Below are 22,137 nucleotides of genomic sequence, written 5' to 3'. Positions count from 1 at the left end.
GTAAAGTCAGGCGAAGTGCTCGATTAGGGTGGCTCAGCCAAAATGTTGACAGAACCAACACAAGGACTCAGATATTTTGCTTCAAATTTAGTATTTTTATTTTACCCTCTACTGGGCTTCCCAGGTGGTTCAGTGGTAAATGATCTGCCTGCCGATGCAGAAGACACAGGTTCAATCCCTGGATCAAGAAGATCCCCTGGAGAAGGAAAGGGCAACCCACTCCAGTATTCTTGCCTGGGAAATCTCACGGACAGAGGAGCCTGGTGGACTAGAGTCCGTGGGGTCACAAAGAGTCAGACACGACTGAACAGCTGAGTACGCACATGCTGTTGACTAGGTGCTCTAGATTAAAAATGGCAATATCTTCAATAACCCACATAAGCACGGTTGGCCTATTCCTAGGAGGTAGTGAAACAATTGCTTCCAACAGCTGCCATAATCTCTAGGGTTGTTTTTTAGTGGAATTAAGTTCAGTTTGTTCTTTTCTACATAGAGCAGCAATCTATGACCCAAGAAATTCTATTTATGTAAGTCTTGGTATCTTGGGGCTTGGCTGACCTGTTTTAGTTTAATACTATCAATATATATGGGTTTAACTTTTTTATTATTGAGGGGCTTTTAGGACTTAAAGAGCATTTATTCTACTTTCTGTTCTAAACTATCAACCCACAAGGAAGTAGTGATTACCAGTGGTTCTTGCACAGAGTGTATCTGTCCATCTAAGATGCACTTGGGCATAAAAGATGGGGAAAGAATGGATAATGACATGATTAGCTAACCTGAGGGCACGGGTAATTCACATGTTTGCCCAAATTCAGTAACTGGTCTCATCCTGCAACAGCAAGAGAATTACACCACTGCTGTTGTTCGCCTGTCTCCTTAGGTAAGAAACCATGGAGAGAAGATAAACAGATACAGTATTTTCTTTCTGTGGTGGTGGTGATTTCTTGAAAATCCACCTCTAAGAACCACAGTGGCCTTGGAGTGAGTCTCCTGACAGCTGTCAGATGCAGTCTAACGATGGCTCCTTCTGTTTCCCTTTGAAGTGGACGGGAGCTGGGAAGTGTGGAGTGAGTGGTCGGTCTGCAGCCCAGAGTGTGAGCATCTGCGGATCCGAGAATGCACAGCCCCTGCCCCGAGAAACGGGGGCAAATTCTGTGAAGGTCTAAGCCAGGAATCCGAGAACTGCACAGACGGCCTTTGCATCCTAGGTAAGACCTTACAGTACACATGTTCTGTGTCTGTCCATCATAGGAAAAGATGCTGTGATAATGCCAGGATCATTGATTCAGTGAAACCAGTTCCCAGAAAACAAAATCCCCCAGAGCAAAAAGAAAGTGGGTGGAAAGTGTCAAAGAACAGACAAATAGGTCACTTTAAACATTGTTACCACTGTCAGTTCCACCCACGCGTATATTTACTGTGAAGGTAACTAGATATGGTTGGGAGAGAAATGATGTAGGCAAACGTGTTAGACTTTGGGGCTTAGCAGTTCTTTTCTTATAGGGGCCAATGTTTTTAGGTTTGGTGAAATTCCGATCTGGATCATCGTAGGCTTGTATTTCTCCCAAGAATTTTACCAGACTCTAAAGCATTTCATAATCCTCAGAGACCACGGGACATGCAGTGTGACCAAGGGACATGCGTTGTGACTGTTACCTTACAGATGGGGGGAAATACGGCACTGAGGAGGTGGCTGGGTTTGTCTCAAATTGGTCTGGCATGGCCCAAAATAGAATGCCCATTTCAGAACTTCCAAGCCTTTGTGTTATTCCTGAGGTTATGTTATAACTTCTTCAAGTGACTGTCTGCCTGGGTATGAAACCATGGGAGGATTAAATAGAACCACACAGAGGTGAGTTTTAATTTGGTGGTGTCCCTTACTAGCTTTGTGATCTAGGGGAAGTCACTCAACTGCTTAACTTCTATGAATTGTACCAAAAGTACCCAAAAAGTGCCTATTTTTTGGTTATCTTCTGGGCCCAGTATTAAAAGAATATATTTTGAATATTTCATGGCACAGAATAGGTGCTCGATAAATAGCAATCCCTTCTCCGCTTGCCCATTCAGATGTGCTAAAGGGTATATTGATTTTTCTTAGATCCTTCAAAAACAGGAGATTCGAGGCATACCTATTCTTTAGAAATAGGTTGCCTTCTAGGATGATATCCAGCAAAAAATAATGTAGTTCAATAATTTGTCATCTTTTCAAGAATATGTGTCGCTTTTTATTTAGGAAGATTATAGTATGAAGGAGGCATCTAAGTTGTATTTATTTTTCTGTGTCAATATGACTAGCTATGCTTGAAAGCAAGCCTCTACAAACAGTTATATTTTCAAAATAAGTTGAAATGGTTAATGAATTAGTTTAAAATGATGAGTACATTGAAACAAGCGCTACCTCATAGCCCCATAATTCCTTTACTTGCTCAGTTCAAGTTCTGAGTAATCTGCATATGTCAGATACAGTACAAAGGTCTGTAATTAAAGAGAATCAAATCTCGGGCTTCCCTGGTGGCTAGTAAAGAGTAGTAAATAGTAAAGACAGTAAAGAATCTGCCTACAATGCAGAAGACCTGGGTTCAGTTCCTGGGTCAGGACCATCCCCTGGGGAAGGGAATGACTACTCCTTATCGTATTCTTGCCTGGAGAATCCCATGGACAGAGGAGCCTGGCAGGCTGCAGTCCATAGGGTCGCAAAGATTCAGAGAAGACTAAGCGACTAACACTTTCACTTTTCACCCACCAGTCTCAATAGTGAGAGGGCCTTGCTCTCTAGTAAATATACCATCACAATCAAGATAGACAACATTGCCTTTCATCCCCAAAGTATGCTTGCACTCTTTTGCAGTCATTTCTTTTCCCCTACCCCTAAGCACCACTTTTCTGCTTTCTTTCAGTTGTCATAATGCGTTTGACATTCCTTCATTCTGCTGCACCTATCGGTAATTAACTTTTTAGTTTTGTTAAGTAGCGTTCCACTTTATGGATCTACCACAATGTCCTTATCCTTTCACCAGATGATAGGCGTAGAGTTGCTTCCATCTGGGGGCTCCTATGAACAAAGCTGTTATGAACCCTTGTGTACAGACCTTGTGTGGACATGTATTTTCATTTCTTTTGGGTAAATACCTAGAAATGGGATTAGTGGTCCATATCATAATTAGGTATTTAATGGTATAAGAAACTTTCTGAAATAACTGTAATTGTTTAAATTTTTACCACTAGGATGTAACTTGCTGGTTGTTCCACATCTTTGCCAGCACTTATTATTGGTTGTTTTAAATTAAGTCATTCTAACGAGTATGTAGATTTTTTTTTTATGGTAACTTGCACTTCCATAATGGCTAATGATATTGAGCAAATTTTCACTTGTTAATTAGTCATTCATCTGTGTTTGCTGATGAAATGTCTATTCCATTCTTTTCAAATACAAGGAGACAACACAAACTGATTAGCAAGAGGTTTAAGGAAATGTGTTTCTGGCTACCTACCCTTGACCACCACCAGATATATTTGAACTGTACCTTTAAGTTGTGACTATTTCTTGACATGTTTCTTAACATTGATTAGGACTATAGTTAAGACAATAATCTCATATATCTTCTAAAAAGCCCTTGACGGTATAATGTGTGGCTACTGGTTATAGTTTAGATGATCATTAGATACTTTTGAAATATTAGAAATAAAAAATAGAAATAAGGGAATACTGATTGAAGTATTATAGTACTATTACCAGTTCAGTTCAGTTGCTCAGTTGTGTCCAACTCTGTGCGACCCCATGAATGGCAGCACACCAGGCCTCCCTGTTCATCACCAACTCCCGGAGTTCACTCAAACTCATGTCCATCGAGTCGGTGATGCCATCCAGCCATCTCATCCTCTGTTGTCCCCTTCTCCTCCCACCCCCAGTCCCTCCCAGCATTAGAGTCTTTTCCAGTGAGTCAACTCTTCACATGAGGTGGCCAAAGTACTGGAGTTTCAGCTTTAGCATCATTCCTTCCAATGAACACCCAGGACTGATCTCCTTCACAATGGACTGGTTGGATCTCCTTGCAGTCCAAGGGACTCTCAAGAGTCTTCTCCAACACCACAGTTCAAAAGCATCAATTCTTCGGTGCTCAGCTTTCTTCACAGTCCAACTCTCACATCCATACATGACGACAGGAAAAACCATAGCCTTGACTAGACGGACCTTAGTCTGCAAAGTAATGTCTCTGCTTTTGAATATGCTATCTATTATAGGACATAGTAATAACCTTCCCTGCCTGCCTGCTCAGTTGCTTCAGCGGTGTCCAACTCTTTGCAATCCCATGGACTGCAGCCCACCAGGCTCCTGTCCTAGAATCCAGTCCAGGGGATTCTCCAGGCAAGAATACTGGAGAGGGTTCCATGCCTCCCTCCAGGGGATCTTCCCAACCCAGGAATCAAACCTGTGTCTCTTAGGTCTCCTGTATCAGCAGGTGGGTTCTTTACCACTAGCACCATCTAAAAACCACCAGTTAGACTTGAGCTTAGGGAAAATTTTATAAATGTCAAGCTTCAACCTTATTGACTGAAATTTACAGTTACTGATTGAAGACGCACAATGGTTAGCTCCAAATGTGAGAAAAAATTATCAAATATGTGAATATTTATTTGTACTTATATTGTTAGTTGAATAAGAGGATACTGACCAGTCCAGATCCCAGTTTTAAAATCTGAGATATTGTATTCATCAGGGTTCTCCAGAGAAACAGAACCGATAGGATCCATATAGAAGATTCAGGATATATGCATACATAAATAAAAATATTCATTATAAGAAACTGGCTCATATTATTATAGAACCTGGCAAATCCAGAGTCTGTAGAACCAATGTCCCAGTTCAGAAATTGTCAGGCAGGAGTCTCTCTTACTTGGGAAGGATTAGGCATTCAAATAATTAGATGTGTCCCACACACAGTGTGGAGGGCAATTTGCTTTTTTTCAGCCTGCCTATTGCAACATTGATCTCATCTGAAAACACCCTCACAGACTAATGTTTGACCAAATATTTGGGTACCTGATGGCCTGGTCAGGTTGATACGTGAAATTAACCATCCCAGATGCATATGTACTTGTGAAATCCCAAAGCCTAGCTCCTTCCTTAAAGCCAATCAAGCCAAGGTTCAGGCAGTTACTTTGTTACTGAATGAAACCTTCCTATGAACCTTGGCCATGTGTGGTTAAAGTCTCACATGTGCAATTTAGTGAGTATTCTGTTTCCATTTTCCAGTAGTGGAAAGAAAATGAGTAGAATAGTGAGCTTTAGAATATGTTCAGCACTGGAGGTTGAGAGCTCTGTTAAATCCCCTCATGAGTTTAAAACGCTATGTAAGCCTTTTCTTTCTGTTCAATCTCTTCGTTCCCCTATTCCCTTTTCTACTTAAGAATGGGTTTGTCTAGCATTCTTTGCCTCTGTCGTATACATATTAAGATGTCTGTCAAACATGATCAGAGACTCTTGATGGTTACAATGACTAAGCTTTTTGATGGAAAAATTGAAGCCTGTGAAATCATAGATGTGAATGAGATGTATTTATACATCAGTGGGAAAGGAGTGTGTTTCTAAGAGCCCAACACTGGGATACAGTCTGCCCTTTAAAACACAGAGTGGGTCCCATGTCAGCAAAGATGAAGCGCATTTGACTGTGTCTGCAGGAATCAATGAACAGCAGTCTAGTTAGATGGTGCCAACATTACTCTGTGCTTCTGGTTGGTACTCTGCTGAAGTGCTCTTGGTGAAACTAGCTGTGCTCTCGGGATGGAGATCCAATGAAGGCTGGGTTTGATTAAAATAGCATTTGGCAACAGCTTTATGGAGCAGTCACTTTGTGAAAGATCTGGGTCATGTTCCAATTGGGGAATTTCCTTCATTTGATTTTTTTTCCCCCCTTTATGCCAGACACAACCCTGAAGCAAGTCCTCAATTCCCCAACTTCTCTTGGCAGTTTCACAGTGACATTGCTTGGCTCTTGGATGACCTACAATTCTTTAATTTTTACTTAGCTCTCAACAAAGCATCCGGATTTCCTTTATTGTCCCTGAGGGCTCCATTTTTCCTAGAGATGGAGCTGCCAGCTCTGAACGATCGCTTTAATACAGGGGTATGATTGTTGCTTGGTCAGTTGTGACTGAAGCACAGGACCTTAGTGTTACGCTAGCACAGATGGCCACACCTAAATGCTCCCAACAAGGAAATAAATGCCCCAGGACTGGTGAGGTTAGGCAATTGATGCCAATAGCAGTGAGTGCGAGGTTCCAAATTGCAAGCATAAACTATAAACATCCAGTGCCTTTATGCTGGAACTGTTCTTTTCCAGGAAGATAATTATGTAGAATGCCTGTCGAGAGATGGGAACTTGTGGATCCATGTTTTCTAAGCTTTAACCTCAGAATCAGGTAGCTTCCCAACTGCTGTCCTTTACACTTACTGAACTTAGCTGCTTCTGTGCCTGGAGGATCACTGATATGTACATGTAAATGACATGTGCATTCCTCATTGGCAGGAACAGTAGGGTGAACATGGTGGGGTGTTTAGTTTGAATCTGAGAAGTAAGGGGAACCTGTTCCCCACACTTTTTATTCCAGCAGATAGAAAACTAAAGGCTTTGCCTTCAGAAGTTTAAGTGAATTCGCTTCAGACAGGATTAGTGCCCCGATGGGCAATGATGATGAACCCAGAGAAATGCCACAGGGGCCTGAAAGAAAAGCTTCGTGGCTGAGCTACCTGATGGCTAATCCGTCCTTGTCAGGATGTGAGATAGGTCAGTTCAACATTGATAGTTCAGAAACAGAAAGAGCAGTTATACGATGCTTTGTTTTCATTTCTGATGGTACTGGCTGATAAGAAAAGTTGGAGTTAACGGTTTGGAAACCTCATCAAGGATAAAGACATCCCATACAATAGCAGGTTCAAATAAACATCCCCAAGCTGCATCTCCAATCTAACCACATTGTCTGTTGAGCTATCTACTTACATGACCTAAAAGGAGCACCTGAAAAGGTGAACCTGTAATCACATCAAACGAAAGGTTGCCTTGGTAAGCATTTTCCCTTGGAACATTCTAAACCTCATTGCTATCCATTACAGTAATTACCTGGGTTCCTTCCCTGTATTTTCTAGGGCACTGAATAAGAAAATGTTCATTCCAGAGTTGGCTGAGTGCATCTGAAACAACTCTTCGTTTTTGCTGGTGGTTTACCAAATGTCTGCTTTGTATATGGGATTATAACAGATGGATGTCCCTTTATAAAAACAAAATCCACACATCCTCCCTTTGGGCAAAGAGTCAAGACTCACAAAGGACTCATTCTTCAACTTTTGTTGGATAAGTTCATGTTTCAGGGCCCACTGCACCACACAACTGCCTGATTGTAGTATCGTAAAATTGTAGCATCACAAAAAAAATAAAACTGGCGTCGATGAGATAACATACTAGCACCGTGCATGAAGTCGTCATATAGTTTCCTGCTGCTTGCTAATTCTCCCAAGGAGTTTTAATATTAAAAACCCATTCCCACTCCATTTATAGTATATAGTAGGTATCCCTTTTTACATAAAGATCTCTCCTAGAAATACCCAATAACTGCCTCTCTGCATAACAAACTATTGATTAATTCAGAGTTGCCTTTATGTATACTGCATAGAAGATGCAGATATAATATTGCACACCCGCAGGAGTAATAAGAATGTAGATTTGGACACATATGGTATGATTAGCAGCTTAGCCACAGCCTTCCCCCCGTGCCCCAGTAAAATCTCTCCCACGATGAGACCCAGTAAGAAGACCAGTGAATATGAGAGACTGAAGTGGCTTATAACTGAAGGTTCCCATGTGCTTAATTAAAAAAAGAAAATAGAGATAGCTTAATACTCACGTGTCTTAGTGAAGGCATTTTTGAAAAATTCTACAAGGCTAAAACTGTTCCATTTGCGCCTCATGATAAGTGGCCCTGAACTCAGGTACCACATCCTAAGTGGAACTGAGCATAAAAAAAGGCAAAAGAATGAACTGTATACAACAAATCACTGTAAAATGTCTCTCCTTTGTTATCCACCCCCTGTGGATTTTCTCCATTCATGCCTTGTTAACAAGATAATAAAGACATCTGATTGTCTTTTTGAGCATAATCCACCTTCCAAATAAGGACTGATCTTCATCCGTTGGCCAATGATTGATATGTATTTAGTAAACTATTAAAAAAAAAAAAAAACCTGGCCTCAGGTGTAGGAAAAGAACTTATGATTACCAATGGTGAAAGTGGAAGAGGGATGAATTGGGAGTTTGAGATTAACATATACACACTACTGTATATAAAATAGATAAGTAACATGACCTACTGTATAGCACAGAGAAATACAGTCAATAGTTTGTAATTACCTATAAGGGAAAGAACCTGAAGAATATGTATATATATGTATAGATAGATAGATTCAATCAATTTACCTGAAACTAACAAAACATTGTAAATCAACTATACTTCAATTGAAAAAAAAAAAAAAAACATTGGCCTTTCTTATCAATCCGTTCTAAAACAAGTACTGAAGATGCATTTCGTATGCAGGAAATGTTCATTCTGTCATTACCTTACCTTTATTCCTTCATAAACCTGTGCCACACATAGAGTCATAACAAAGTAACCTACTTAAGAACTTTCTCAGCTAATACGAATCAGCGCAATTGGTCCGTTTCTTTCTTCTACTTTTTCCTATTCCTATCAACCACCCCCCCCACAAACATATTTTAATATGAACTTTTACACTGTGCTTACATTCTTTGAATGCGTTTGGACAGGAAGTACTTTGTCATGTGACAGAAACATTTCTAGAAGATTGTTTATTTGACACATCTTGTTAACTTTGTTCGTTTTATGGAAGGAATTGAAATAAAACACTTCCACTGTAAATAGGAAGGACTTTTGAATTAAATTTGGGCAGCTGGAGAGCAGGATACATTACCTCCAAGATCGCATTACTCAGAGAGGGTATACACATCACCAGGAAAACTCAATAGACAAACGAGAAGGGATCCCCATGACAGTCTGTGAAATGGAGGCAGAAAACCCAATAGAAAGCTTAAAGAGATTTCTTCAGGAAATGAAATTTTAGCCACCGTCGGTGGGAATACAAATTCATGACAAAGAAAAAAGAAATATTTGGTAGGTGGCATCCCCAGGAAGCGCAGAGAAGGCACTGGCTCTGAACTGAGGATGTGAGCCGGTCCAGAGGTTGAGTTGCCATGAGGGCTGGCCTGGGTGGGCCTGGGTTGAGCTGGCATTGAGCGCAAAGACTGCACGGACTTCAGTGTCCTCTGTGGTTCTGAGTTGAGATGTTCTCTTTGTAAAATGTGAAAAATGAACACGAACCTAGAATTGAAAGAAGTGAGGGAGCTGAGCCTACAGGATTTGAACATTCATCCTGTAGATAACAATCAGGTCCAAGAACCTGGGCTCTGGGGTCAGACTGCTTAAGTTTGAATTTTGGTTGCTAGGCTCTGAGAAAATTTCTTCATTTCTCTACGCCTAAATATACTCATCTAGAAAATAAAAGTTATAATAATGCCTGTTGGGACTTCCCTGGCAGTCCATTGGTTGGCACTCTGAGTCTCCAATGCAGGGGGCACAGGTTTGATCCTTGGTAAGAGAACTAAGGTCCCACATGCCCCATGGTTCAGCCAAATAAATAAATAATAAAACCTTCCTTTAAGAATAAAAAGTATTAGTGCTTATTACAAAGAGTTCTTTTGAGGAGGAAATGACTTAATCCATGCAAAGTATTGGATATCTACAGTAAGCATTCCATTTGTGTAAATAATGTGTGTGTGTTCTCATTATTATTCTAGTAATGGGATTCTTCCTGTTGCAGAAAAAGAGTATGTTTTCCATTTTCTCCAGAAGTATTGACAAATGACACTGTAGATATTTTGTTAAATTCTCTCCTAATACGTCTGACTAATATTTCTTTGTAGCAACTAGTTCTGAGTGGTAATTTGAGACGTACTGTAGGGAAACAGCTTACAAGAACCCTAACAACGTGGCATCAAACCAAAGGGTCAGCATCCTTTCCGAGAAACATCTCATGAGCACTGGGTTGGCCAAAAGATTGGTGGAGCCTTTTGGCCAACCCAATAGCTGAATGAACAGCTCTTGATTTTCCAGTCTTCCTTGGCAGGTGGGGTTTAGTTCTAAGGAGGAGACAGACCAGGTGATCTATGAGGTCCTGAGTCCTAAATTCTGTGATTCTAATTAAAAATAACTCAAGGTGAATGCCCAGGAGAAAGGCCTCGATGATCCCCAAGTGAGAAATCATTCCACATTATACTGACAGTTTCCCTCGTGTTATGAAATAGAGGTGTCTTAACAACTGTGTTAGAAAGTAAATTTTTATAAAGCAGATTCTAAGTTGCCAACATACGCTTAAAATTCCTTCCTCATTGGGGAAAAATAAATCCACGATACACACTACTGGACTTTACAGCAGTCTATGGATTCCAGGGTTATCCTCCTGCTGCCAGCCATTCTGGATCAGTGAGATTTGTTACCAGTCAGCATTCCCCTTGTTCCGTATCCCCCCATCCCCAAATTAGCAGTTTTGCCCTGTTGTTTTTTCTTTTTTTTAATATCAAGTAGAGGGACTTCCCTGGCAGTCCAGTGGTTAAGCATTGGCCTTCCAGTGCAGGGGGGTAACATGGTTCCATCTCTGTCGGGAAGGTAAGATCCCACAAGCCTCGTGGCCAAAAAAAAAAAAGCATAAAACAGATTTGCAATATTGTAGCAAATTCAATAAAGACTTTAACAATGGTCAAGATAAAAAGAACCCTTTTAAAAACTTCATTAAAATATATATATAGATCATATTTTTCAGTAACTAATGCTATCCAGAGTCCCTTATGATCAGGAAGTTTCCAAAATTTAGGCTTCTGTCCTATCAAACAAACACTCTCCACTTTCATTAGTTCTGTGTATTCCAGACCCTACCTCTCTCTGCAGTATATTTATTTAATCAGGGCTCAACAAAACCCTAGCTAAGAAATATTAGTCTGGACTAGAGAAAGATTTAATATCTGCGATCATAGAGTGGACCAACCATAAAAGAAATGGCAAGAACCCAATCAGGGAAGTGATTTAAAACAGAGTAATCTACTCTTGTAGAGAATTCAGTGCCCTCTGGGGTGTGCGGAGCAAAGTGAATTCATATAGACAGAGGAAACGTCTTTGTTTTGATCCTAACTTTCCTCCTTAAAGTGACAAATTAAATCCATATGTGTCTTCAAGAGCATTGAGACGTGTGATCCAGAAAATGACAGTGGCCTGAACATTACCAGGATGCTTTATCATTAACCCTGGCCTTTCCTTCATCCTGAGAAGAGCCCTGGGCCTACCCCCTAACCCCTAGCCCTAACCCTAGTGTGAAGGGTTAGCATGCAGTGGAATAGAAAATTACCATGATCATTTAGAAAGGGCCAAATGATCATGGGGGTAGCAAAAAGGGCTCTGCACTGGGAGTCAGGAGTCCCAGGTCTTACTTGTTTTGTTAAGTAGTTGTGGCTTTGACAGATCTCTCTCCATCCCCTGACTTGTGTCCATAACTATCAAACGGATGTGGGGCAGGGGGTGGGGGTGGATTTTGAGCTAGGTGATCTCTAAGATTGATTTCAATATGAAAACTTGATTCTAATTTTCCACCTTAAATGTAGCTTTCCTGTACATGTGTGTGTATCTATATGTAAATGAATTTCACCTTGTATACATGTGTATGTATTTTATACATCTGTATGTATAAGATGATAAATACCACTGGCGGGTCAGTGCTGTCAGATATTTGCTTTTTACTGGTCTTGAGGAGATGGTCTAGTTCAGTCGCACCTAAGATTAGCCATTTGGATGATGAATATGCAGGGTGATGAGGGGACATCTTTTAGATCTGAAACCAAGGTAACCCCTCTCCTATCCACAGCAAAGTGGATAGCCAACTGACAGCCTCTTCTAGGAACAGAGTCATCAAAGCAGGTCCCTAGCATCTACACCATTCTCTTCAGTGAGAAGCTACACTGTCCTAGGAAATGCTGCAGAAATTGGGAAATTTGGAGACCCTGACTTTGTAACGCTTGTAACTGAAAGTCCATACAAGGCTCAGTAGCACTCATCCATTCAATAAATATTTATTGAGTACCTACCATATTCCCTGGTGGCTCAGATGGTAAAGAATCTTCCTGTAATGCATGAGACCTGAGTTCAATCCCCGTGTGAGGAAAATCCCCAGGAGGAGGGAATGGCAACCCACTCCACTGCTCTTGCCTGGAGAATCCCATGGACAGAGGAGCCTAGTGGGCTACAGTCCATGGGGTTGCAAGGGGTCAGACACAACTGAGCAAATAACACTTTCACTTTCACCATATTCCGTTTACTGGTCCAGGCACTGGGATGGAAATTGATGGAAAATACAGACTCTAGGTGCAAGTAACTTAGAGTGTGGGCTTCCCAGGTGACTCAGTGGTAGAGATTCCACCTACCAACGCAGGAGACACAGGATGTGGGTTCAATCCCTGGGTTGGGAAGATCCCTTGGGGGAGGAAATGGCAACCTTCTCCAATATTCTTACATGGAAAATCCCATGGACAGAGGAGCCTGTTGGGCTACAGTCCATAGGGTTGCAAAGAGTCGGACACAACTGAGCATGCATGCAACTCAGAGTGTCATGGCAGGAACATGTATGGCTGGCAGAAGGATGAGGAAGCTTGAAAGTGAAAGTGACAGTCTCTCAGTCACGTCCAACTCTTTGGGACCCCATGGACTGTACAGTCCATTGAATTCCCTAGGCCAGAATACTGGAGTGGGTAGCCTTTCCCTTTTACAGGGGATCTTCCCAACCCAGGGATCGAACCCAGGTCTCCCGCATTGCGGGCAGATTCTTTACCAGCTGAGCCACAAGGAAAGCTCTGAAAGAGCTTAGAATAAATCACTAGTCAAAGATTCTCAATTCACAATTTCTTTTCCAGCTTTTTTTTTTTTCCTAAGCTAAGACTGATGGCCTACGTATCAGTTGCTAAGTATTTCTTTAGCAATTAGTGAATAGTCATCATAATAAACACCCTCCCGAATCTTACCACCCACCCCTAGTCCATTGCCTACACTGACCTCCCTGTGACCCAGCAACTAAAGGGACCAACCCAGACACACCGTGACCCTATGTCAGGGCTGGTGCATGTTCTGATAGGATGCTTTCAAATGATTTTTTAAATAATTTGAATATTATTCTTGCCTTACGGAAAATGGTCACCATGAGATTAATCAATAATTTATTTCCTTAAGCTTGAGTTACATACTCTGAACATTTTTGTTTAGTTTTCAGTGAATGCGTGTGTGTGTGTACACATGCATATTTTTCTGTTGTGGATGGAAGCGAGGGAATCAAAGCAAAACAATTTATAGTTTGAAGAAAGGATTTTAATATGCAGCTTCCCTTGGAGCAGTGTTCAGAACATCGCACTTTATCACTTTGAGGCCAACTGCTGATAAGAAGGTGTTAGACACGTGCTTAAACGTCTTTGCAGTGACCCCAAAGCATGTTGTACTCTGTATAGCCAGCACAAAAACACATTAACTCACACAGAATCAGTGGGAATGGATAGGACTTTATAACAGAGGTGGTAGGAAATTTAGAAACTGAAATGATTTAGTTCAAAAATGAAATATGCAAATACTCCTTGGAAGTACGGTCATTATGGATACTTATTTGTCTGAGTTTAGGAAATACAAAAGACATTCCTTAAAGAGATGTCAAATTTGAAAAAAGAAAGAGGGAGGAAGACAGTCACTCATCCATATGAATCTTGTGCTTCAGCTGAGGGGCGATTCTGGAAGGTCTTTGTCATCAGAAGTCACATCCATGAACTGTTTCTTACTCAACTGACTTCCCCAAATTAATATGAGGAGATCTTGAACAGTTCTTTGGTGGAAAACATCAATAGAACTGATGTTCACTCATTCATGTACATCTCAAATCGTACAGGGTTTTATTCAGGTGAGGGTTTTTGCCGTTCCAGTCCTGGACTTTCTCTAATTACCCAGCTATCTCTGAGGAAGCCAGCAATTCCTCTAACAAGACATAACCACCTGGGACACCCTGTGAGGACTCTCTCAAAACCTCTTATTCTCTATACTTGTCCTACCTGGCTGGATGTGCTCAGAATGCACTTTATAAATTTTTATTTTATATTGGAGTAGATTTGGTTAACAATGTCATATTAGTTTCAGGTGTACAGCAAAGTGATCTGGTTTTATATACCCATGTATCTTTTCTTTTCCAGATTCTTTTCCCATAGGGAGGGATAAATTGAGAGGTTGGGATTGACATATACACACTGCTATTTGTAAGATAGATAAGCCAAAGGACCTACTGTATAGCACAGGGAACTCTGCTCAAGAGTTCATTTTAAAAGGGGCAGCAGATCTAATGATGGTCTGTACAGGCTGGAGAGCGGGAAGAAGCAAGAATTGAACTAACTGAAGCAACACATGGGGTAAATACGGTCCCCAAAGAGTTCTTTCTGAGCAGAACCTTTAAAAGAGAAAAACACGGTGCGGAAATTAAGAAGTGAAAAGAGCAAAAAGAGAGACGTGCTGTGCTTTACACTTTTGTAATTTTGCTGTGTCTCCCAGCACGGGAAGGGTTTCAGGGTGTTTACAAGAACTGGTGATGTGTTCCTACGTGTCCTAGAGCCGTAGTGAACTTCCAGCATCCACAGGAGAATAGAATCTCTGCTTGTCATCTTCAGGGTCTGCCTGACACCCTCAATCGTGGTGATATTGCCAATGCAGAGCAGACCTCTTGTTTATCCAATTATCTGCCGGTGCTAATAACAAAGCAGGTCCACCAGATCCTGGGATTTCCTGCAACTTCAGAGAGCATTCATAAAGCATAACACTGCTTCTTAATTAATGTCTTTGAGGGAGACAGAAAGCATGTGGAAATGAAGCACAGTGATAATAACTTCTTTTCTTCCAATCAGTAAATAATCAAGCAAATAGCATGGTAAAAATTTTTCCAGAATTCAAATATGAATATATTCAAACACATTAGCAATTAGCATTTGCTGTATTGCTTTGGGCTTCCCAGATGGCGCTGGGGGTAAAGAACCTGCCTAACAATGCAGGAAACGCAAGAGACTTGGGTTCAAACCCTGGGTCGGGAAGATCCCCTGGAGGAAGGCATGGCAACCCACTCCAGTGCTCTTGCTTAGAGAATCCCATGGAGAGAGGAGCCTAGCGGGCTACAGTCCATGGGGTGCCAAAGAGTCGAACACGACTGAGGTGACTTAGCATGCATACATGCATATTGCTTTATCATATACCTGTCCCTCTACCAACCCATCTTATTTTTGATACATTTCAAAATAGATTGTAGACATCGGTACACTTCACTCTTAAAAACTTCTGCAAGCATACAGTTGATTAGAGTTCAATATTTGTTTCAGATTCTTTTTAACTTTTTATTTTACATTGGAGTATAGCTGATTAACAATGCTGTGATAGTTTCAGGTGGACGGCAAAGGGACTCAGCCATATAGATACTTGGATTTGTTCTCTCACAAGCTATTTTCCAACCAGGCTGCCACACAACATTGAGCAGAGTTCCCGTGCTATACAGTAGGGCCTTATTGGTTATCCGTTTTAAATATAACGGTGTGTACATGGCCACGCCTAACTATCCCTCCCCTCCACCTATCCCCCCTGGAAACCAGAATTTTGTTCTCTAAGTCTGTGAGTCTGTTTCTGTTTTGTAAATAAGTTCATTTGTATCATTTTTTGTAGATTCTGCATAGAAGCAATGTCACATGATATTTGTCTTTCTCTGACTTACTTCACTTGGTATGATAATCTCTAGGCCCATCCCTGTTGCTGCATATGGCATTTTTTCATTCATTTAAATATGATTTTCCTGATCAGAATCCAAACTAATGGTGATGACAAAAGTATAAAATCAGATGAACACTTATAAAGTACTATATTTTGAAAAACCTGTGCTTTGTATATTAGTGATATTGAGTAAGATAAACTGTCTAGAAAAGGGAGAGATGCCTTTGAACAGAGTAGTAATCACCAAAGATTTCATGAAGAGAGCAGGAACTGACCTATGCACTGGAGAGAGGACACGTTTCTGTAGGAGGTTTGGAGGGAGGAGGGCGTCCAGAGGAAACAGCTTGGACAGAAGCACTGAGAGTTCATGGATTGATCAGACAAGAACATGGATTTTTTTTTTGAGGTGCAGTGGTAACTGAGGCATATTTGGTGGGGTGGGACCAGTTAATAGAAAACCATAAAGGCGGGCAGATAAATTGGCCACAATTCGGAGGCAATGTAGAGTCATGGTAGATTCTTGCTTAATGATGCTAGAAAACTATTCCAGCAAATGAACTAGCCAGAGAGAATGGGCAGAGAAGACTGACTCTTCCACAGACTTTAGAATTGGCTCTAAATAATTTGTGATTACAAAGATTGGAGGGTCAATTAAAATAAAATTGAATTCAAGACATATGTTGGGGAGAGGGGTGGTGAAAAAGGCTCCAAAGCCTTCATCGATCCACATGGTCCATGAAGAGGGAAATAATAAAAGTGGTCTTTGAAGATGAAAACACGGGGCATGTCTGGTTTAGTGAAAAGAATGGTGATCATGAGCTCTAATGACATGTGCAACTGTTGCCCTGAGGAGAGAGCTATGCAAGGTCTCTCCTGGTGGGTATTTGGTCCACACAGAGTGGCTTTGATGGCTGAATCTCAAGAAATGTGTATGGTATGCAAACCCCATGGGAGCCGATTTCAAATAATCACAAGGCACAGGTTTTGAGGGCAGCCCCTTGCCCAGCCTGTGGGTTCAGAGTGAACACTCCATCCGCACTGTCATCTTGCAACATCTCCATAGCGTAGTGGTCTGAAACCCACTCTACACACATGGCATCTCTCCTTAGTCTTGCTTGCTCGGATCTGCAGGATGTGGGCTGCCATCGCTGGCCATGTTTGTTCCCTGGCAGAGAAAGGATAAGGCTGGATGTGGGTGGATAGGTACGTGGGAAGGTAGCAATGCAACCATAAATAGCTTGTAAGAACAATGGATACCGTGGAAATGCGTTGGGAGCATCCTGTATAACAAAGGAAGCCAAAAATTGAAGGTGGGAAAGAAATGAATCGCCACCAAAAATAAAGAGGTAGATTGTTCTCTCTCCCTCTCTCTGCCTCTGTGTCTCTTTCTCCCCTTCCCTTCCTTTCTCTTATGTATAAATATACATATACACCTCTACACACGTATACTCTCAGCACACATGCAGTGAGACACAAAGCAATATTTGCAATACAGCACTGAGACAAAAGCAGACTGCAGAACAGTATATAACAGAGATGTTATGGGGAGGGAGGTGGGAGGGGGGTTCATGTTTGGGAACACATGTAAGAATTAAAGATTTTAAAATTAAAAAATAAAAATTAAAAAAAAATAAAAATAAATTAAAAAAAAAAAAGACAGTTCCATGTCTTTGAGGGTAAAAATGATCAAGTACTGTCGATCAATTTCATGTAGTTTTGTGCTAATATATGTAGAAGCATCTACATGTGCGTATCATCTTACACATATAAAATCACAAGGGAAAAAAGAGCTTAGACTTTTATATATCATTTAGCATAATGGTGATTATCTCTTGGTGGTGGAATTAGGCAGGGTTTTCTTGCGCTTATCTATTTTTTTTTGATACAATAACTGCAGTAACTATAAATTTAAAAATGAGTTTAAAAGAAAGCATAACAATTTAAAACGCTATTAAGAAACACTTTTTTGCATCTTTAGCTTTTGCATCTTTAGCAAAATCATTAGAAGACTGAGTTATAATTCCTTATTATCAATTTCCGTTTACCCAGAAGATACTCTTGGTGTATATGTTAGACCCTGTGAAAACTGGTAGGATTTCCCCAAACCACAGATCAGCTGCCACTGGCTCAGAATTACATTTTTCTGCCTCTAAGATCCTTCTGGACCCATCTGTACACTCCAGCTGCCCCAGAGCCTCTTAAAGAGGCAGAGAGCAACCAAAGTTGAGTACACAGAGCCCCAGATTTGTTATTAGGAAGTGGGGGTGCCCTCAGTAATCACAAATACACAAATCCCAATTAATTAGAAGTTCTTGGAGGATGGCCCAGGCATGGGTATTAAAAAACAAAAACAAAAACCTCCCAGATAATTGTAATGTGCAGCCCATGTGAAGAACCACGGCTTTCATAGATTAATTTACTAAAGGGGTCATTTGAACCATGGCCTTGGAGAGAGGTGAAATTAAAACAGGATTTGGTTGACCAAGGCCAGTAGCTGCGTGGCCCTGAGCCTTGTGAGAAAATGATTATGCAAACAGAATGAAAGGACATGAACCATGAGGTGGGCTGTTCTCGCACAGCACCATGAGGTCTGGGGGCGGGTAGGGGGGAGCCCTCTCTGGAGCTCACAGTAGAACAATCTCTAATCAGACATTTCAAGCTAGGAAAAGGGTCTCTGAGAGCAGCTTGCTGACGAGATACTGGCATTTCGCAAAAGTACAGCAAAACCCAATTTTGATGCCAATGCCAGGGGACTAAAGCCCTTGTGGGCATCAGTGACTTCCAGCCTTTCCCATGAGAAGATGCAGGCAAACACACGTGCCAGATCTTAGCACTGTCACCAATGATAGAGAAGCAGCCATTTGAACACTTTTGACTCTTATTTCTGAAATTCATTTTATGTGGATTTCTATGGAATGTCTTTGGTAGTTATTCTAAAGATTTATAGGGGTGGCAGCTAGGCCACCCATGTGGGTGGTCTTCTCGTCCCTGTCCTTCTTATGTATCAGAGTAAAGTTGCAACTTGCCTTTGGTGCCAGCAAGCAGAGGCCAGGAGTCAGCACACATTCCTTTTGTTTTGGGGGGTTTGGGGTGTTTTGGCTGCGCCAGGTCTTAGTTTTGGCATATAGGGTCTTTGTTGCAGCATGCGGAATCTTCAATTGGAGCATGTTGGATCTGAGTTCCCTGACTGGGGGCTGAAGCTGGGATCCCTGCATTGGGAGCGCAGAGTCTTAACCACGGGACCACCAGGGAAGTCGTTAGGCACATGTTTCTTGACTCCAGTTCAACTACCCCTGAAATTCACTAGAGTTTCTGACTTAGAGCTGTGCCTGGTTTCCATGCAGCAGCACGTGGGTCACTTTTGTCCTCTGAACGAGTATGATGATGATATTCATAACGTGTGACAGTTACAGTATTACTTATCAACTGCTATTTATCAATGCTAAGCGTGTGCTAGCCCTCTGCTTCACGGCTTCCGGGTTCTGTTCAAACCCTGGAACCAATCTTTAAGAATCTTACTGCTCCCACTTTACTGTGGGGAACATTGAGGTCACAGAGATATATGAAGAAAACCTGAGACTTCTGATCTCGAGTCTGCATGAATCCCACTGCCAACGATGACAACCCCAGAGCTGGAGGTGGCAAGGTCAGAGGACAAAATGCTTCCTCTTCTGCTCTGTGCATCCATGTGGTCCTCTGTCCAGGGTCCTTAGCCTTGGAATTTTCATCCCCAACCACTCTTCTCATTTTTCAGAACTGTACCAGGTAGAACCACCCTGTTTTTGTTTGTTTTTACAGCTATATTCAATGTATTTTTCCAAGGAGTAGTTATACATCTAACCTGTTTTTAATCGATTTTCATTTTGCTACCCGGCATAATCTTCATTCCTGTGGTTTAGAGGGAAGAAAATACTGTTAAGCTCAGCCAGAGCTCTGAACAGCTGTTCTGCATGTCTCTTTGTGTGGTCCTAGCAATGCCTCACTTTCAGATGTTTCAGCCTTGGCCTGCCAGCAGGGCTATGCCCATGCCAAATGCTTTCCAGATAGCGTGCAATAAGCAAAAACTGAAGTCAGGTTAAAACCACCAAAGTCGTTTTGTTCTGATTCTTGAGTGCATTAGCATCTGGACCTTGGGAGTTTCCACCTGCTCTCAGGAAAACTAATATGGTATTGAATCTGTGCAGTCAGGGAAATGCAAGCTTTGGGCTTAAAGAAACCTGACTGTGTAAGAATCTGATCATATCAATTTGAACAAATTATCTTTTGTGAGGATTTTTTTTTCAAGATTTTTTTGAATGGGCCATTTTTTTAAAGTCTTTATTGAATTTGTGACGATAATGGTTTCTGTTTTATGTTTTGGGTTTTTTTGGCCACGAGGCATGTGGGATTTTAGCTCTCTAACCAGGAATCAAACCCACACCCTCTGCCCTGGGAGATGAAGTCCCAACCACTGGACTACCAGAGAAGATCCAGGATTTCTTTTTTAAAAAAGATTGGCCAGAAATCACCCTTAGTCGGTGAACTTTCCCCTTACTGTAAAAAAAGAAAAAAAGATGGTCCATTTGCAGAAGTATGATTTACACACAACTTTTAAAAGCTACTTCCATCACAAAACAGATGGCAAAATATACAAGAGTTGTATCTGAAACACATGGCAAGGGTTTTCTGTCAAAATCAGTCTTTAGGGCAGGAGCAGGTTAGGGTAAGAGATATTCCTGCTCTCTGAAGGATTTGGAGCCTAGTTATGACTGTCTGCCTGGGAGGGGTTAAGATGCAGTCAGCCAGATAATATTTACGAAGTTCTCAGATGTGTAGTGTGTGAGATTTGATTCCGTTCAAAACATAATCCAGAATGACATTGTCTCACCCCGCTTGACTTGCCTTCAGGCTAACAGGAGAAGGAGAAAACCCAGGGTGACCTTTCAAGGTCCCCTACGTTATGGCAGTCTCTGAATGTTAGCAACAGCCCCTGTGCTTGCCATCTGATGGTGTTCCATCGACACCCTGAGAAGGCACCAATGAGAGGGGTGACGCACCCTGCAGATCCTCTGGAACTTAACATATAGTCTGAAGTGTAGTCTTCCCGGGTTTCTGCCTGGTGGTAGAGTCATGTTGGCCTGGGATGGGACCAAGGGCAGGGCAGTGGTCAGTTGGAGGGACTGTGGTGTAAGGCAGACAGAGTCCCAGGCACCATGTCTCCAAGTGATTTGCAAGATGACTGCAGAATTATTTAGTGATGGGAGATGGCAGGAAGATGGTGGATGAAGGGATGTGAAAAGAATATATGGATAAATAAAAGGATAAATATGTCTAGCTCACTTTAGAAAAGATTGAGTGTCTCTTCTCTGTATCCATCTCAGCTGACCACTGCCCTGTTCAATACCAGCATCAGAAGGACACCTTTCCGTTAAGATCATCCGCCTTTTAACAGATAATTGAGATCTGAAACAAAACATAATTTCTTAAAAACAACCCTTCAACACACTGACTATACTACATCTATACCCAACAAGAACAGGAAAAAAAAAAAACCAAAAACACAGAGTTTGGAACTATTTACCCAAGCCATGATAACTGCAAACCAATGCAGGATGCCTTTAAATATTTATTCATGATTCATTTTTCTACCATCATATGTAGTGAAATAGCATTCCTTACCTGAACAGACTTCTGGCTGGATATAAAACAGGGCAGGCTGCAAGCTCTCTGCTCTCATCGTGCTGATAAGAATCTGGCAAATGCAGCAGACAGAAACTCTAGTAAGCCTGAGGGAATTTTATTTTAAAAGAATGAAGCAATCATCCTAGAAAAAATACTGCCAAAGAGAAAAAAATTTTTGTAAATTAGAATGAAAAGGAAAAATAGAAACAACATAATCCATAGTGTCTGCAGAAAGAAAGAGTTTCCTTTATAGAGGTAGACGTGAAGGGATATAGAATATATATCTGCTCCGTGTGAATTTATTAAATGCAACTTTCTTTTTTTTTTCTCTTTCTTTCTTTTAGATAAAAAACCTCTTCATGAAATAAAACCCCAAAGTAAGTTATTTTTCCTCTTGCGGATATCATTTGTTCTCATATTTGCTGCTTTACTGTTATATTTGTTTAGGAGCCAAACAGAATTGCAGTTCCTACGAAAGATCCAGGGCTCTTGGGGGGAGGTTTCTTCTTATTGGGTTTGGAGTCACATATCAGAGGTTAAAATGGAAAAGAAATATGCACACCCCACCCCTCCTTCAGATTAAATCTCTGCTTT

General features: G+C 41.3%; 1 protein-coding gene across 2 annotated transcripts in view; it reads left to right on the top strand.

Moving 5' to 3' along the window:
• UNC5D (unc-5 netrin receptor D) overlaps positions 1-22,137 on the top strand; it is a 628,812-nt gene that overhangs the window by 512,273 nt on the left and 94,402 nt on the right. Inside the window, exons 7-8 of one of the 2 annotated variants that reach the window (XM_068971066.1) lie at positions 1,047-1,211; positions 21,888-21,920. In XM_068971066.1, the coding sequence (XP_068827167.1) occupies positions 1,047-1,211; positions 21,888-21,920 (198 nt within the window). The remainder of the gene's footprint in view (positions 1-1,046; positions 1,212-21,887; positions 21,921-22,137) is intronic. The other variant, XM_068971067.1, reaches the window with a different exon arrangement.

Source organism: Capricornis sumatraensis, chromosome 4 (genome assembly GCF_032405125.1).
Source record: "Capricornis sumatraensis isolate serow.1 chromosome 4, serow.2, whole genome shotgun sequence".
NCBI lineage: Eukaryota > Metazoa > Chordata > Mammalia > Artiodactyla > Bovidae > Capricornis > Capricornis sumatraensis.
This window is presented reverse-complemented; position numbering and strand designations above follow the sequence as displayed.